This window comes from Siphateles boraxobius, unplaced genomic scaffold, assembly GCF_051911475.1.
Source record: "Siphateles boraxobius isolate OS27281-9 unplaced genomic scaffold, OSU_SipBor_1 130, whole genome shotgun sequence".
NCBI lineage: Eukaryota > Metazoa > Chordata > Actinopteri > Cypriniformes > Leuciscidae > Siphateles > Siphateles boraxobius.
In genome coordinates this window covers 45,468,589-45,485,215 of record NW_027508734.1, presented here as the reverse complement: position 1 = coordinate 45,485,215, position 16,627 = coordinate 45,468,589, and the positions used below count along the sequence as shown (strand labels likewise).

Here is a 16,627-nt window from a genome sequence, read left to right as displayed (position 1 = left end):
TCAGCCTGAGCCAGCTACAGTTCAGCAGACGACACATTTCACCGTGTTTCTCCTGACGCCGTCTCTCCTGTGGCTATCCGGCGATATCCTTTTCATTGCTCTTTGTATATTGTATTATTTGTACTAGCGTTGTTCAAATGCATCGTGTTAAGACCTGCGCCACGTGCGGATGCAAGCTGCACGAGGCGGACGAACACGCTAGCTGCATTCCATGCCTGGGACTTCACCACGCGGAGAATGCACTATCTGCCGGCGGATGTGCGGCCTGCGAGAGCATGCCCATCTCCGTGCTGCGAAATCGGCTAGCCCTCTCCCGTGACGGCGACGCCGCCTCTCCCGCGCTTCCTTTTCCGGCCCTACTTCAGCCAAGGAAGAAGAAGCGCCGCAGCCAACGGCAGCCGGAGAACATGGATGTTAGTGAACGCACGCCGGCCTCGTCCCCGCGTGCCTCACTCTCTCCAACCCGTTCATCTCCGGTCCTGTTCGAGGGAGATCAGCGCCCCCCCCACGTGGCGGGCCTTGTCTCCTTCGGCGGGCCTAGCGAGCACGACGACAGCCTGTCTATCGCTGCGTCTGAGGAAGAATGGCCGGGCTCTTTCGACCCCGTCATGGCTTCCCAGCCAACGCCCAACGCCTCAGCTACCAGGACTAACTCCGACGCGGAAATGCTTCGGATCCTGACGCAGGCCGTAGCGGACCTCGAGCTCGAGTGGGCCGCGCCCGCTGAACCCCCTCGAAGTCGGCTGGATGGCTGGTTTCTGCCAGGGCACCAACAGGCCCCTCGTCACAAGCCAGCGCCATTTTTTCCTGAGGTACACGAGGAGCTTACCAAGGCCTGGCGCACTCCTTATTCCACACGAGGCCCCGCAGTTTTCGTGACGCTCTCCTCCGTGGACGGAGCAGCGGAAAAAGGCTATGAGTCGTTGCCGCCCCTCGAAGAGGCGTTGGCCGCTCATCTCTGCCCGAACACAGCTGCTAGCTGGCGAACTAGAGCTGTGCATCCCAACAAGCCGTGCCGTAGCACTTCAGCCCTCGCCGGACGCGCGTATTCCGCCTCCGGTCAGGCTGCATCGGCCCTGCACACGATGGCCGTGCTGCAGGTTTACCAGGCCAAACTCCTCCGGTCTATGGACGAGGCTGGCCCGGACCCTGAGGCTTTTCGGGACCTTCGGAGCGCCACAGACCTGGCCCTGAGAGCTACTAAGGCCACAGCGCAGGCTATCGGGAGGAATATGGCGAGTTTGGTCGTGCTCGAGCGCCACCTCTGGCTTACCCTCACCGACATTAAGGACGCGGAGAGAACAAAGTTCCTCGACGCCCCAGTATCCAGCACCGGCCTCTTCGGCCCGGCAGTGAAGGGGTTCTCAGAAAGATACACCGAGGCACAGAAAGCGTCCCAGGCCATGCGTCACTTCCTGCCTAAGCGCTCTAGCTCGGCGTCGAGTGCTCACAAGCTAGCCCCGCCGACGCCTCGGCCAACAAAGCCCACGAAGCAGGCCTCTCAGCCCCGCCCTGCGGCTGATGCCCAGCGCCAGCCGAGAGCAACCAAGCGCTTCCCGCTTCCCCGACGCCAAGGCCCCAGACCAAGCGCCGCGCCTCACACAGCGCCGCCAAAGTCGTCCTAGCATGCAGGGGAAAGAGAGAGGGCACGGGTCCCGCACTCGCCGGACCACCCTCGAAGAAGTCAACAAAACTTCCCACAGCCCCTTGTTCAGTTCAGGTGGCTGGGGATTTTATTACTGCAAACAGGCCCTCCCCCGTTATAATACTGCCTTCCCTACACGCAAATGCTTGTACAGTCAGTCCAATACTCAATGTGTGCACAAATCACAATATAAGGGTATCAGGTCCCCCTTCACTAGGCGGCCCCTCCCCTGTTGTAACACTGACTTCCCCACACGCGAATGCCTGTACAGTCAGTCCAATACTCAATGTATGCACAAATCACATGATAAGGGTATCCGGTCCCCCTACATTAGGCGACCAGCCCCAGTCAGTGTGTCAAGCCCTAGCCACACGTGTTCTAGCCTGGCAAGCTATCCCCGGTGTGTCGAGTTGGGTCATAAACACTATAAAGCGAGGTTACTCGCTCCAATTCGCTCGCAGACCCCCGAAATTTCAGGCGGTTCTCGAGACTTCGGTGAGAAGCAACGTGGGTCACGTGCTTCGCACCGAAGTACAGAATCTATTAGCAAAAGGGGCGATAGAATTAGTCCCCCCCGCGCTAAAACACATGGGTTTTTACAGCCGCTATTTTCTGATTCCGAAAAAAGACGGCGGTCTCAGACCCATTCTAGATTTGAGACATTTGAACAAAGCTCTCATGAGACGGCCGTTCAAAATGTTAACTATCAAACATATCCTCGCGCAAGTGCGCACGGGGGATTGGTTTGTCACAATGGATCTGAAAGACGCTTACTTTCACATTCAGATAAACCCTCGTCACAGGCCATTCTTGAGATTCGCCTTCGAGGGCCAAGCTTATCAATACACCGTTCTGCCGTTCGGTCTATCGTTAGCACCCCGTACATTCACGAAGTGTGTGGATGCAGCGCTTTCTCCCCTGAGACGTCAGGGAGTGCGTGTGTTAAATTATCTCGACGACTGGCTGGTGCTGGCACAGTCGAGAACCGAGCTATTAGCTCACAGGGATTTGATTCTCAGCCATCTAAAATGCCTGGGTTTCACAATCAATGTGTCAAAAAGCAAACTAACCCCCAGCCAGAGTGTGATCTTTCTGGGTACAGTTTTAGACTCGAGAGCGATGACAGCGCGACTCACACCAGAGCGCGCGCTCTCAGTGCGAGCGATTACAGGCACTTTCAGAGCGCGCGAGCACGCGCCACTGAAGAAATTTCAGAAACTGCTTGGTCTCATGGCAGCAGCATCGCCAGTACTCCGCTTGGGATTACTGCGCATGCGCCCGCTGCAGCACTGGCTGAAACGGCGTGTGCCAACTCACGCATGGCAGTCAGGCAACTTGCGCATTATGGTAAATCACGGTTGTTTAAGAACCCTGATTCCCTGGCGAGCGCAGAACTGGTACCACGAGGGGGTGACAATGGGAACAATTTCCAGAAGGAAAATGGTTCTTACAGATGCGTCCAACCTGGGTTGGGGAGCGCTGCACGAGGGCATGCCTGCATCCGGCCTCTGGTCGAGCACGGAGCAGAGCTTACATATCAACTGCCTGGAGATGAAAGCAGTTGGATTGGCCCTGAAAGCATTTCTGTCGAACCTCAGGGGTCACCACGTTTTAGTCCGCACAGACAATATATCAGTGGTGGCCTACATAAATCGCCAGGGGGGCATCAGGTCAGGAAACCTGCATGCGATGGCGAGAGACCTCCTCTTATGGGCACAAACCAACCTGAGCTCTCTGAGAGCAGCGCATATACCGGGCATCCAGAATGTGGGCGCGGATATGCTTTCACGGGGCAACACTCCCCTCGGCGAGTGGTCCCTGAACCCACAGACGGTCAGTCTGATATGGAAGGTGTTTGGCGAGGCCGAAGTCGACCTGTTCGCCTCGAGAATCAACACCCACTGCAAATTGTTCTTCTCGAAGGACAGGGACGCGCTGGCCCATGTCTGGCCCAACCGTCCCCTTTATGCCTTTCCCCCCGTCTCGATGATTCCACAAGTCATCAAACGGGTCAGAGAGAGCGGGTGCCCAGTCCTTCTGGTGGCCCCTCTCTGGAAAACCAGACCGTGGTTCCCGGAACTGGTTCAGTTATCGGACACAATCCCATGGCCTGTCCCACTGAGGAAAGACCTCCTCACACAGGCGAACGGGACATTGTGGCATCCGAGACCCGATTTATGGGCCCTCCATGTGTGGCCCCTCAACGGGTACCCAAAGACCTTCCTGAGAAGGTCTTAAGCACTATATCTGAAGCCAGGGCCCCGTCGACTCGGCGCCTTTACGCTTCGAAATGGTCGGGTTTTTCCAGCTGGTGCTCGAAAAATCAGGCTGACCCAGAGTCATGTGAGATATCTGTAGTTCTCTCATTCTTACAGGAGCTGCTGGATGCGGGTCGCTCCCCGTCCACGCTCAAAGTGTATGTGGCAGCCATAGCAGCACATCATGTTCTGGTGGCTGGCCAGTCACTAGGAAGAAACGACCTGGTCGTCAGATTCCTTAAAGGTGCTAGGAGAATGAACCCCTCCAGACCTCCATCTGTGCCATCTTGGGACCTCTCCACGGTCCTGAGGGCTCTGAAAGGTCCACCTTTCGAACCGCTCCAATCGGTTGATCTAAAACCCCTCTCGCTGAAGACCGCTCTCCTTATGGCTTTGGCATCTATCAAGCGAGTGGGAGATCTGCAGGCACTCTCTGTGAGCCCTGCATGTTTGGAGTGGGGTCCAGATGACTCCAGAGTCATCCTCAAGCCCAGACATGGTTACGTTCCTAAAGTGCTCTCAACACCGTTCAGAGCACAGGTGGTGACGCTATCAGCCCTCCCTCCTTCTGCAGAGGATGGAGAGGTTAATCTTCTCTGCCCTGTCAGAGCGCTGAGAATCTATCTGGAGCGTTCTGCGTCTTTTAGACAATCAGAACAGCTTTTTGTCTGCTTTGGTGGTAGATCCAAGGGGGATCCAGTCACTAAGCAAAGACTGTCTAGATGGATAGTGGATGCTATTTCTATGGCTTATACCGCAGCGGGTCAAGTTTGCCCTATAGGCGTCAAGGCCCATTCAACCAGAGGTATGGCCTCGTCATGGGCTTGGTCATCTGGCATTCCCATTAGTGATATTTGTGATGCGGCCGGCTGGTCCTCGCCTTCCACATTTATGAGTTTTTATAATATGGAAGTGCCTTCCCTGCAGGCGAAGGTGCTTTCGGTATGATTAAGACCCGTGGGTGGCCGGTCTTGTCATATATTACTGTGCACAATCACATTCACATATATACATGAAACCCGCTGCTGGCCGGTTGTAGTTCATACATAAACCCGCTGTGGCTGGTTATATTTATATATATATAAACCCGCTTTGGGCCGGTTATATGACATATACAAAACCCGCTTTGGCCGGTTATATGACATATATAAATTCCATACATATATAAAACCCGCTTCGGCCGGTTATATTCCATAACAGATATCAACCCGCTTTAGCTGGTTAAGATTTCATATATAAACCCACTTGACTGGGTATATGTTCGTATACTAATAACCCCGACAGAGTCTGGGTTCATTGGTGTAGTATATTGGGTATTTCTACTGATGTATACTACGGAGATCTGACGGTGTCTGGTCTATTTTTACATAAATTATGCGGTTATGGCTTGTTCTGTACGCTCAGGGGTCCTGAGTTGCAGTGACAGCCAGTTACTCAGTGCGGCGTTTTGCAGGGCGTCCCCACTGCGTATAGCTACGCAATACGAAGTGACCGTTCGAAAGGGAACTACTCGGTTACTCACGTAACCTCAGTTCCCTGAGTTAGGGAACGAGTATTGCGTAGCCAGCCGCACTATGGTAACATGGCAAGTTGTCGCTTCAGTCGTTAAACCTGCTATAATGGCGAATTCGGGGGCTATTATAGACTGAGGTCACGCCCCCTTGGCGGGCTCTGACGTGTATGACGCAGAGTTATCTCATTGGTTGCACGTCAGAGGCGCCTGCGCCATTGGATGTGCAGTTGCCGCAGCGCAGCCTATGAGCGAGCCAGACGCTCATGTTCTAGCTGTGCAGCTGCAAATGCGCTTTACATAAAGGCTTCAGTAAATCGAGGAAAAGGAGTTTCCCCCCCCACTGCGTATAGCTACGCAATACTCGTTCCCTAACTCAGGGAACTGAGGTTACGTGAGTAACCGAGTAGTTCACATGCGTCACATGATCCTTCAGAAACCAGTCTAATACTGAATTGGTGCTCAAGAAACATTTCTTAGTTGAAAACCGTTGTGCTGCTTAATTTTTTCTTTTTTTTTTCTTTGTGGAAACCGTAACACCTTTTTTAAAGGACTCTTGATGAACAGAAAATTGAAAGAACAGTATTTATTAAAACAAAAATTGTAGCAATGTAAAAGTCTTAAATGTCACTTTTGGTCAATTGCAAGAAAAAAAAAACTTACTTTAAATGGTAGTATGTATCTGTATCATAAACAGCTGATATTGAGTATTTCTGTAATTTATCAGTCTTAACCGATATTTCATAATATTAGTATTTCCCATTTTTACATTTAGATTACTTGTCTTGACTTGAGCCACAATCTAATGCTCACTTAATATTTAAAAACACAAACAAAAAATTTGAGAACTGTTAAGTTTTATATTTAATCGCAAAATAAATATAAATTTTTCCATACTGTATATTATAAGTTTACTTGTAGCATTTAATATGATTGATTTAAAAAAATATGTATAAAAAAAGTATTATTAATAGTATATTAAATATATATTATAGAGTTTTAATATTGGCCATGTATCAGTTATTGGTCATTCAAACATTACTGGCTTATTAGTATTGGACAGAATTGTAATATTGGTGCATGCCTAGATGTGGCAATATGAACCAGTTGCGACATCCAAATTGTTTTCTCAGTTTGTCTAAAATGATTTTTATTAGCAAACATCATATGTGTGAATTGATTGCTATGAATATTATTCATCACAATATCTTAGAATTGCACAGTGATAGTGAATAAAATTACTCTGGATTGTAAAACATTCTCTAGGTTAGTAAAGTCATTTGTCATTTTCAGATTTCAAGTCAATAGAAACATAGGAGTTTGCAGTACAAGAACCAACAACATTGTGTTGGAAGTGGGCTAACAGAGCGCAAAAACAAAGTCTAAATAAAAGACAAGCTTGAATATTGAAATTTGTCCCATAGTGAGTCACAGCCAAGGACCATGGAAGTGTCTTTCCCAGTGTTTGTCTGTTTCTGTACCTCTTTCCCTGTCAGTCAGCATCTAAACACATGAATGCTCTATTAGCATTAGGAGTGGTGGGTGAAAGTGGCAGTACACAACATTACATAAAAGCTCCTTGCCTGGTGAAGATCATTTAAAAGCAAGGGCACCCGACTAAAAGCTTCATCTCTCAACAGCTTTGAGTGAATGGCAGATAATAGATCTGTCTGATTGAGCGCTGCTCAGTCAGAAGCTACAAAATAAATCATCAGTGCTAAACTGTTCACTTTAATTCAGCTTCTCTATCTGATCAAACTGGCCCAGTAGCCCTTCTTGGGTTATTACAGTAAAAAAAAAAATTTGCAAATTCAGATTTTTGTTAATGTTGTGAACATGTTAAAGATTGAGCTATAGAGATTTGAGCTATAGAGATTTTATAGAGATTGTCAATAGACAAAACAAAACCATAAACAAGAGAAAACCCAAGCTGTGGCAGCTGAATAAACAATACCTGAATAATTATGCAGCGCTTACAATACGAGACTTATTCCCAAACAACATTTTAAACTTAGAAAACACTGACACTAAAAGCATGGGAGTCGAATGATATGTTGAATAAAAAATAGAGAAATAGCTGTGCTATGCATTGTATTATATCACCTATATTTAAGGCTGGACAACATACAAACGTATATTATAAAAGAAATATAGCATAAACACACTATGTCTCATAGCTGAGCAGTAAGGACTTCTGGAGCTCCCATTACTTAGATTTCCCTTATCAAGCTGACACATTGTGCAATAATCTCATTGAACATTTAAGAGCAACTCCTTCCTAAGGCACTCCCAGCCCTTGCCTTTTCCATCTTCTAACCAGTGAGAGGAAACTGCTGTTTCAAGGGGGCCACCCTAAGAGCTGATATGGGGGGTGTAAACGAGTTATCTGAGCAGCCCAGGCTACTTTATGAGAGCAATCAATTCATATCAGATCCCCACACTTATAAAACCCCAGTCTGGCTACTGAATCACATCAGTGAGGGTATGTTCGTTGGGATTAGGAGGCTGTTGTATTGTTATGGCTGGGAGGGGAGTTGTCCGAGCTTGTGAGTTGTATGATCCCTTACAGCTGGATCTGCTGCAGTATTATGCCCGATGCAAAAGCCATTACAACCCAGAAGTTAATAGCCATTCATAGGATATGTGCAATAGTGTTGCTCTTCGTGTGTTTTGGTACACCAAAGTGCTGTGTTTCAGAAAATTAGATCCACTGCCGTGACAGTAACAACAATATGATAATGATAGCAATTGACTTGATGAGGAAGAACAAATGGGACATGACGGCAAGTGTCAGTGTGTCTGTTCCACTGAATGCACATAGGAGCCACAAGGAGAGGGACTGTTTCCAAACAGTCAGGGGCCCCAAGCTGTCATATGCTGCCTCATGTCCAAAATGATCATCAGGCAGTAAAAACGAGCATGCAAAATTCCTAAACCCATTGTTACGTTGGCTCCTTCAAGCTGTCAGTCAGTATTGTGCAATATCTACATTTTGTCCAAAAGAACCAGCGCGCAATAACACGTCCATTAAAACCCACGAACTACAACTGTTGCAAATATAAAAACATGTTGTTGACTTGAAAATTGAGGCTTTATATTGCGCTTCTTTGGAAAAAATAAGACATGCAACCACTCTGTTATTATTACAACTACCTTTACTTCCTACTTTTACCAATACAACCCGTCTACCACCCATTTGTCCATGGGCAGATCTCACAGCCTATTATAGAGCATTACCAAACCATAGGACGACTCTTCCAGGTACACGCATACACTCAAATCTCAATGTTTTCTCACTTTATATAGTCCGTTAGCCCGATCGGTCTTGAGTGGCATGGGATTTCTACTTACATTTAACCACTCTGTCCGTCGTGGATAACTTCGGATCATCATTCAGTTTGTTTTCAGACATTTCCAGTCAAATTTGTGTCGATTCTCTCTGAAACTGTTCTTTAGAACGATCCGATGTACTTCCTTGCTCAACAACTCAACTCTTCCCCAAACGGGAGACGGCAGTGATATCGATCGCTTGTATCACTAGCCAAAAATACTTGCAACTGGGTGACAAATTTCAACGCTGTTACTATTGCTCTGTTTGATTTACTGCAACACTGTATCAAGTTCTCAGCGAGCACAACCAAACCTACAGCCGTAAAGGACACGCCCACTACCCTGATGGCGCCACTTATTGGTGGACAGGACCCTCCCGCTCTGAAAACGTGCTTCCCCTATGGTCTGATGTGATGTCAATCATAAGTGTCTGCGTAAATATTGTCATACTACAATTGTGTACTGGACTCTGAAGAGGGGAGTATAATTAAAGTGTTTCATTTAAAATGTGCAAGACTACTCTGCGGATAAGTTTTTCTCTCTCGTTAGCTTCATGTTTCATGTCCACATAAGTGCATTGCATTAATACGCAGTCTAACAATGTGTAGGCTATAGCATACGCACATTTCCAGACGTCCATCTCTTGCAGCCTAGTATCTAGATAAGTAATTCTTCTGTCACTGCCAATATGATCCGCCTATTAGAGAGCGACGGTTCCATGATACTGAACGAACAAGTTCAGATTTGAACAGATTTGCCCCAATACCAAATAAAGATTGTGTGTGAGAGAGAGAGAGAGAGAGAGAGAGAGAGAGAGAGAGAGAGAGAGAGAGTGAGTGAGTGAGAGAGAGAGAGAGAGAGAGAGAGAGAGAGAGAGAGAGAGAGAGTGAGAAAGAAATCGAAATATATTTTATTCATTAAACGTTAGGTTTTCTTGACTTAAAACAAGTCACTGACAGTTGATTTATAAGCACGCTTATGCTAGAAAACAATGTTATATGGTTGTTATCATTTTAACCCATTCTAACCAAGGTCATCTCTAATCTATCACCTATAACTTGTCCCATTCAACATAGACAGCTTGTTGAAACGTAAATGTGCTCTAAGCGATGTTGGGTGACGTCACTTCTTGACGTTGGAAGTATTGTCTAACAAAATGGAGGCTAGCTAGACCCTCCAGGCGCCTGTTTCAAAAAGGAGGTTAGGTGGAAACTCTGAGTATGTTAACCCTGAAATGAGGGAAACTTTGGGTTTTCTGTTTCAGAATGGGAGGTAAGTCAAACCTGAGAAAGCAGGATAAGTCAAGCCCGTTTCTGAAATAGAGGTAACTTATACATGAATATCAGATGATGTCACCAACGTCTCCTCACTGACGTCACTCAATTCTAAAACTTCTCTTCCGCCATCTTGAGTACCTGATTCGGCAAGATCGATACATCAGTCGCAAAGGAACTAGAGCTTATTCTCTGGCCGAGCCCGAACTTGCGGGCCGATATTTCCCGTCACTATCCTCGGGCCGGGCCCTTGATCTAGAGACGTGCACTCCCAAAGCAAAAGAGTGCGGCGCGGGACTAGATTTGATGGCCGAGTGCGAGCGGCAATGCACTCTCTGTGTGTGCGCGCGTTGCAGGGAGAATAAAACGATTCGCGGGACTCCCGCAAACTGGAAATAACTATGAATAAAACGTATAAAAACTAATACATTTTTGCAGAAAAGCAACAAGAACTAAAACAAAATAGAAACGATTTACAGGCCAGAGTTTCCTTTTAAAACACGTTTGCAGCGTTGAGTGATGTAGCCAATCACATACATACGTGTTTATTTCTTTAACGCAAAGGCCAATTAAAAGCATTTAAGATAGACTCCCCTCACCGCTCATAACCTCTATGCTCAAAACGGACTTTTTGTTCAGAGCTCTGTATGCTGACAAATCCTCTAATTGTAACAAACAAAGTGTATATATTATGAAAGATTCATTGTGCAGTCAGCTTAATTGATATTAACAGAGATGCGAGATCGCGATTAACTGATGTCATCTTTTTAGGAATTATTAAGGGCGCACTTTACGATATCACGATTTATGATCGTGGATTAAAATATATCCACCATCTGCTTTTGAAGAAATGTCGTATCGTGCATTCTATAAGTTGCAGTTCTGGTGCCTCCGTCTCAGCATAGGCTACAACGCGACATATATTCACATCAAATGTTAACGCAGAGGAACGGGACAATGCAGTTCACATAAGTTAATTATTTGCATGTGCTAACAAGTCATTCACGTGTTGATGCGCGGTTCTAACAAGCGCTTTTCTGAGCGCGTACACCGCTTCGCACGCGCACTAAGCCTGTCTAACAACAGCGACAAGTTACTGAACTAAGTTATCTTTCTAGTCTTATTGCGCGAATACGGTCAAATACACACAGGGTTTACATAAACAAAGTTGGATATGTATAAAGTGAAACAAACAGAAAATCTGCTTCCTAGCTAATGCCGTCAGTATTGTAGACAGTACTCGGCAGGTACTCAAGATTGCGGCAGTCAACTGGAAAAAGAGCGGATGACGTAAGAGTTCATGTGACTGATATTCATGTATACTCAGAGTCAGTTACCATGGTAACTTACTCTGTGAACCTAACCTGGTCGGGAGCAGGTTTACTTCCGTAAACCCATAGTTTATTTCGGTCTCCTCCCCTTTTTAAAGAGGAAGCGGTGTTTAAACACCTCATTCATTCTTTCGGTACATTTATTCATTTCTGTTTTTTTCCCCAAGTTTTTTAATAAGATGAGGTCTGTATAACTTCTTAACTGGCAACTGAAAATACAGTAGATTAGAGTTGTATCATGTAGTTCTAAACAAATTCTACAGAATTAAACTGTGTCATTCACTTAAAATCACTGAACTGTGTTCATCTGTGCACCAGAAGTTGATGGACCTTCCTCCTACTGTTCTTCCACACTCTGGGGACGGGGGAGAGATAAGAATATCCGTTTATACTTAAATATAAACTTAGATTCTATAGGCTACTCCATATAAATAATGTGAAGAAATGTGAATGTGTAGATTGTTTGATGTTTAATAATGATGTTCGATACATAATATTAACATTTCCTCTGTAGGCCTCTCTGTGAAGATGAGTATTTGGTTGAGCACATTTTATAATACTATTTGTCATAATTTCTGGTGTATTGAGTAGGCTACTTACAACTGTCTGGGGTTCTGTTGGGACAGGAGGCTCCAAAAGACAGATATTACTGTGACGGGTCGAGGGCGATGAACGCCAGATGACCGGCCGTTCCCACCCCCGACTCATGTACCATCGCGAGGAGCCAACACCACAGAGGACACAGAGGCAACAGCAATTTAGAAAAACACAGGATCTTTATTGAATAAATTATGCTAAAACAGACTCCGGCAGGCCGAGAGAAGGTGAGGATTCAACAGTATAGCTGGCTCTCTCCTCAGGGCTCAGGCAGACAGAGCAAGGGTGTAGGTTCAACAGTATAGCTGGCTCTCTTCTCAGGGCTTAGGCAGGCAGAGAGTAATGGTGCGGATTCAACAGTATAGCTGGCTCTCTTCACAGGGTCCGGATAGACGGAGAAGAGTAAGGGGTCAGCAGTGGAGTTGGCTCTCTTCTCGGGGCTCAGGCAGACAGAGAGCAAAGGTGAGGATGCAACAGTATAACTGGCTCTCTTCACAGGATTCGGATGGACGGAGAGGAGTAAGGAATCAACAGCGAAGCTGGCTCTCTTCTCAGGACTCAGGCAGACAGAGAGAAAACGTAAGGATTCAATAGTATAGCTGGCTCTCTTCACAGGGTCCGGATAGACGGAGAGGAGTAAGGAGTCAGCAGCGCAGTTGGCTCTTCTCGGGGCTCAGGCAGACAGAGAGCAAAGGTGAGGATTCAATAGTGTAGCTGGCTCTCTCCTCAGGGCTCAGGCAGACAGAGCAAGGGTGTGGGTTCAACAGTATAGCTGGCTCTCTCCTCAGGGCTCAGGCAGACAGAGCAAGGGTGTGGGTTCAACAGTATAGCTGGCTCTCTTCCCAGGACTCAGGCAGACAGAGAGAGAAGGTGAGGATTCAACAGTATAACTGGCTCTCTTCACAGGATTCGGATGAACGGAGAGGAATAAGGGATCAACAGCGAAGCTGGCTCTCTTCTCAGGGCTCAGGCAAACAGAGAGAAAAGGTGAGATTCAACAGTATAACTGGCTCTCTTCACAGGATTCGGATGAACGGAGAGGAATAAGGAATCAACAGCGAAGCTGGCTCCCTTCTCAGGGCTCAGGCAAACAGAGAGAAAAGGTGAGATTCAACAGTATAACTGGCTCTCTTCACAGGATTCGGATGAACGGAGAGGAATAAGGAATCAACAGCGAAGCTGGCTCTCTTCTCAGGGCTCAGGCAAACAGAGAGAAAAGGTGAGAATTCAATAGTATAGCTGGCTCTCTTCTCAGAGCTCAGGCAGACAGAGAGCAAAGGTTAGGATTCACCGTATAACTGACTCTACTCAAAGGGTTTGGATGGACGGAGAGGAATAAGGAATCAACAGCGAAGCTGGCTCTCTTCTCAGGGCTCAGGCAAACAGAGAGAAAAGGTGAGATTCAACAGTATAACTGGCTCTCTTCACAGGATTCGGATGAACGGAGAGGAATAAGGAATCAACAGCGAAGCTGGCTCTCTTCCTAGGACTCAGGCAAACAGAGAGAAAGGGTGAGAATTCAATAGTATAGCTGGCTCTCTTCTCAGAGCTCAGGCAGACAGAGCAAGGGTGTGGGTTCAACAGTATAGCTGGCTCTCTTCCCAGGACTCAGGCAGACAGAGAGAGAAGGTGAGGATTCAACAGTATAACTGGCTCTCTTCACAGGATTCGGATGAACGGAGAGGAATAAGGGATCAACAGCGAAGCTGGCTCTTTTCTCAGGGCTCAGGCAAACAGAGAGAAAAGGTGAGGATTCAATAGTATAGCTGGCTCTCTTCTCAGAGCTCAGGCAGACAGAGAGCAAAGGTGAGGATTCAATAGTATAACTGGTACTTCACAATCCCACGTAGAAATTAAAGAGGAGAAAAGGAGAGTTTCACCACTAGATGGCTTCCTCCATCGGCCTCAATCCGACAAGATGCGGACGATGTCTCCACAGCCAGGACCGCTTCCCCAATGTCACTGCATTACACTTCCACTCGTGTTCCACTGCAACTCACACAAGATTATATTGATGAACAACACTGCAAAGTCTCGTTACTCACAAACTAGGGCGTAGACAGGGGATCTAGTCCACTGCACATCACTACAATCTCTTTGACTTCTTCCGATGAGCGTGGGACGTTCAAACTTCCTCCAAAAAGACAGTTTGAGACATCATGAAGTCTTATCACATCCTCCAACAGATTTCTCATATCACAATCCAAACATCAACAGCACTTATCTTCTTATCACATCTTCCAAAAGATTTCTCATGTCACAATCCAAACATCAACAGCACTTATCTCTCGTCCACCACGGTTTTCCTCTCCACATCCAGATTCGCCCGAACACCCGCAGCTTTTCCTTTCTTTTTCTTTCTTTTTCCTCGATGAAGATGAGATATCCTTTTATCCTTCCCAAATGACAACGTGTCCCAATCGCTATCACGTTCGTCCTCTCCCGCACCTGTTTCGAATCTTTCATTAATAATTCTCCGTCTCTGCCCGGAGTTTCCGGAACTGGGAGAAGGGTCTGGCTGCAGACTGTGGGCGATTGGAGCTCCACTCTCAAACAGGAAATACGTCACCTCCACTTCGCGGGGGCGGGGCGGAGTAAATTCGCGGGGTTTTTACATTCCATACTTCGCTGTGGGGAAACATCAGCGATTTTCTCCCCTTCTATTCTAATTCTATTCTATTCTAATTCTAATGATTTTTTTTTAAATATAATGTTTGTAGAGTGTGCAGATGTGAGTATTATATTGATTGCTTGTTAATTTAAATGTTTGACATTTTTTTAGTTAAGAGATGCACAAACGCAAATCTCCATTTTGAGCATTATTTAATGGCCCGAGACCACATAGATAACATTTTAGTGTTGGTGTGTGGCAGGTATGTTTGTATTTATTGTTTAAATCTGTTTAGTGGTGATTGTTTGATTGTATTGAGAAGTGTAGGGCTAAATGTGAAGAGAATTTAACGTTATGCATTTTCAGTTAAAAAGTTTTTTTTTCTCCCACAGGTGACTTCCCCGACTGTTTTCATTCTCGTTTTCTCACTCACTTTCAGAGCTAGGCGACTTTCATTAGCTTGAAGGATGCAGCAACCTTTACATTTTGAAGGTATGTTGCCACCCTAAAAGTCGAAGGCTTTTTACACGTTTCTATTTGTCCTATTTTTTTTGTTCTATTATTTTGTTGTTTTACCTTTTTGTTTCAGGGCAAATTTTAAATAGATGCAGATTACCATGCCGTGCTGTGGGGCATTACCACTGCCCCCACTGTTCAAGGACAGTTATAAGAAGAGTGGACATGGAAAGGCATTTGGTCTTGAGTTATAATCAGCTGACCTCACAGTCTATGCAGCCTTACCCGGCTCGTGCCACTCCATCAGCCGAGCCTTACCCGCCTCGTGCCACTCCATCAGCCGAGCCTTACACGCCTCGCGCCACTCCATCAGCCGAGCCTTACCCGCCTCGTGCCACTCCATCAGCCGAGCCTTACCGGCATTGCACCACTCCATCAGCCGAGCCTTACCCGGCTCGTGCCACTCCATCAGCCGAGCCTTACCCGCCTCGCGCCACTCCATCAGCCGAGCCTTACCCGCCTCGTGCCACTCCATCAGCCGAGCCTTACCTGCCTTCCACCACTCCATCAGCCGAGCCTTACCCACCTCGTGCCACTCCATCAGCCGAGCCTTACCCGACTCGTGCCTCTCCATCAACCGAGCCTTACCCGCCTCGCGCCACTCCACCAGCCGAGCCTTACCTGCATTGCACCACTCCATCAGCCGAGGCTTACCCGCCTCGTGCCACTCCATCAGCCGAGCCTTACCCGCCTCGTGCCACTCCATCAGCCGAGCCTTACCTGCATTGCACCACTCCATCAGCCGAGCATTACCCGCCTCGCGCCACTCCATCAGCCGAGCCTTACCTGCCTTGCACCACTCCATCAGCCGAGCCTTACCCGCCTCGTGCCACTCCATCAGCCAAGCCTTACCTGCCCGGCACCACTCCATCAGCCGAGCCTTACCCGCCTCGTGCCACTCCATCAGCCGAGCCTTACCCGCCTCGCGCCACTCCATCAGCCGAGCCTTACCCGCCTCGCGCCACTCCATCAGCCGAGCCTTATCCGCCTCGCGCCACTCCATCAGCCAAGCCTTACCCGCCTCGCGCCACTCCATCAGCCGAGCCTTACCCGCCTTGCGCCACTCCATCAGCCGCGCCATCACAAGACCACTTGTATGCACGGCAACCGGTGCAGGGTGCAGCAGAGGTTTATTGGAAGTCTGTCAGGTGTCCTCATTGCAATCTTAGTCTCCTCAAGAAGAATTATAACACACACCTCTTGAGGAAACATGCTGATTTGTCTCATGACATCACTCAGGCCTGTCATCTGCAGAGTGTTATTGTCGATGAGACAAATGGCATATTTTCTGTGCAAAAAACTGGACATGGGTTTTCTGTGCCAGTCCATGTCCAGAGGAAAACATGGGGAACAATACATCAAGTTAGATGTGAGCTTGAGGAATGTGTGCAGTATCAGATGTTGGCTCAGCGGAGTGGATTAAGCTATAGTTTGTGCTCTCACATTCGCTCTGTAGACTACTGTAGTGAGATAGCTGCAGAGACATTTCTCGGAGAAGACGTCCTGAGGGATATGATTGCAGTAAAATTTTTTGGAGAGGCAAAAGCAGCTATAT

The 16,627-nt window shown here is 47.3% G+C and overlaps 1 protein-coding gene across 4 annotated transcripts in view; it reads right to left on the bottom strand.

The window, feature by feature from the left end:
* Positions 1-9,073, bottom strand: part of LOC143737755 (protein phosphatase 3 catalytic subunit alpha) — a 253,663-nt gene extending 244,590 nt beyond the window's left edge. For 3 of the 4 annotated variants that reach the window (XM_077229606.1, XM_077229608.1, XM_077229607.1), the window contains exon 1: positions 8,765-9,058. In XM_077229606.1, coding sequence (XP_077085721.1) covers positions 8,765-8,825 — 61 coding nt within the window. In that variant the 5' untranslated portion in view covers positions 8,826-9,058. Of the gene's footprint in view, positions 1-8,764 lie in introns of all 4 variants that reach the window. The other variant, XM_077229609.1, reaches the window with a different exon arrangement.
* Between the last annotated feature and the right edge of the window lie 7,554 nt (positions 9,074-16,627).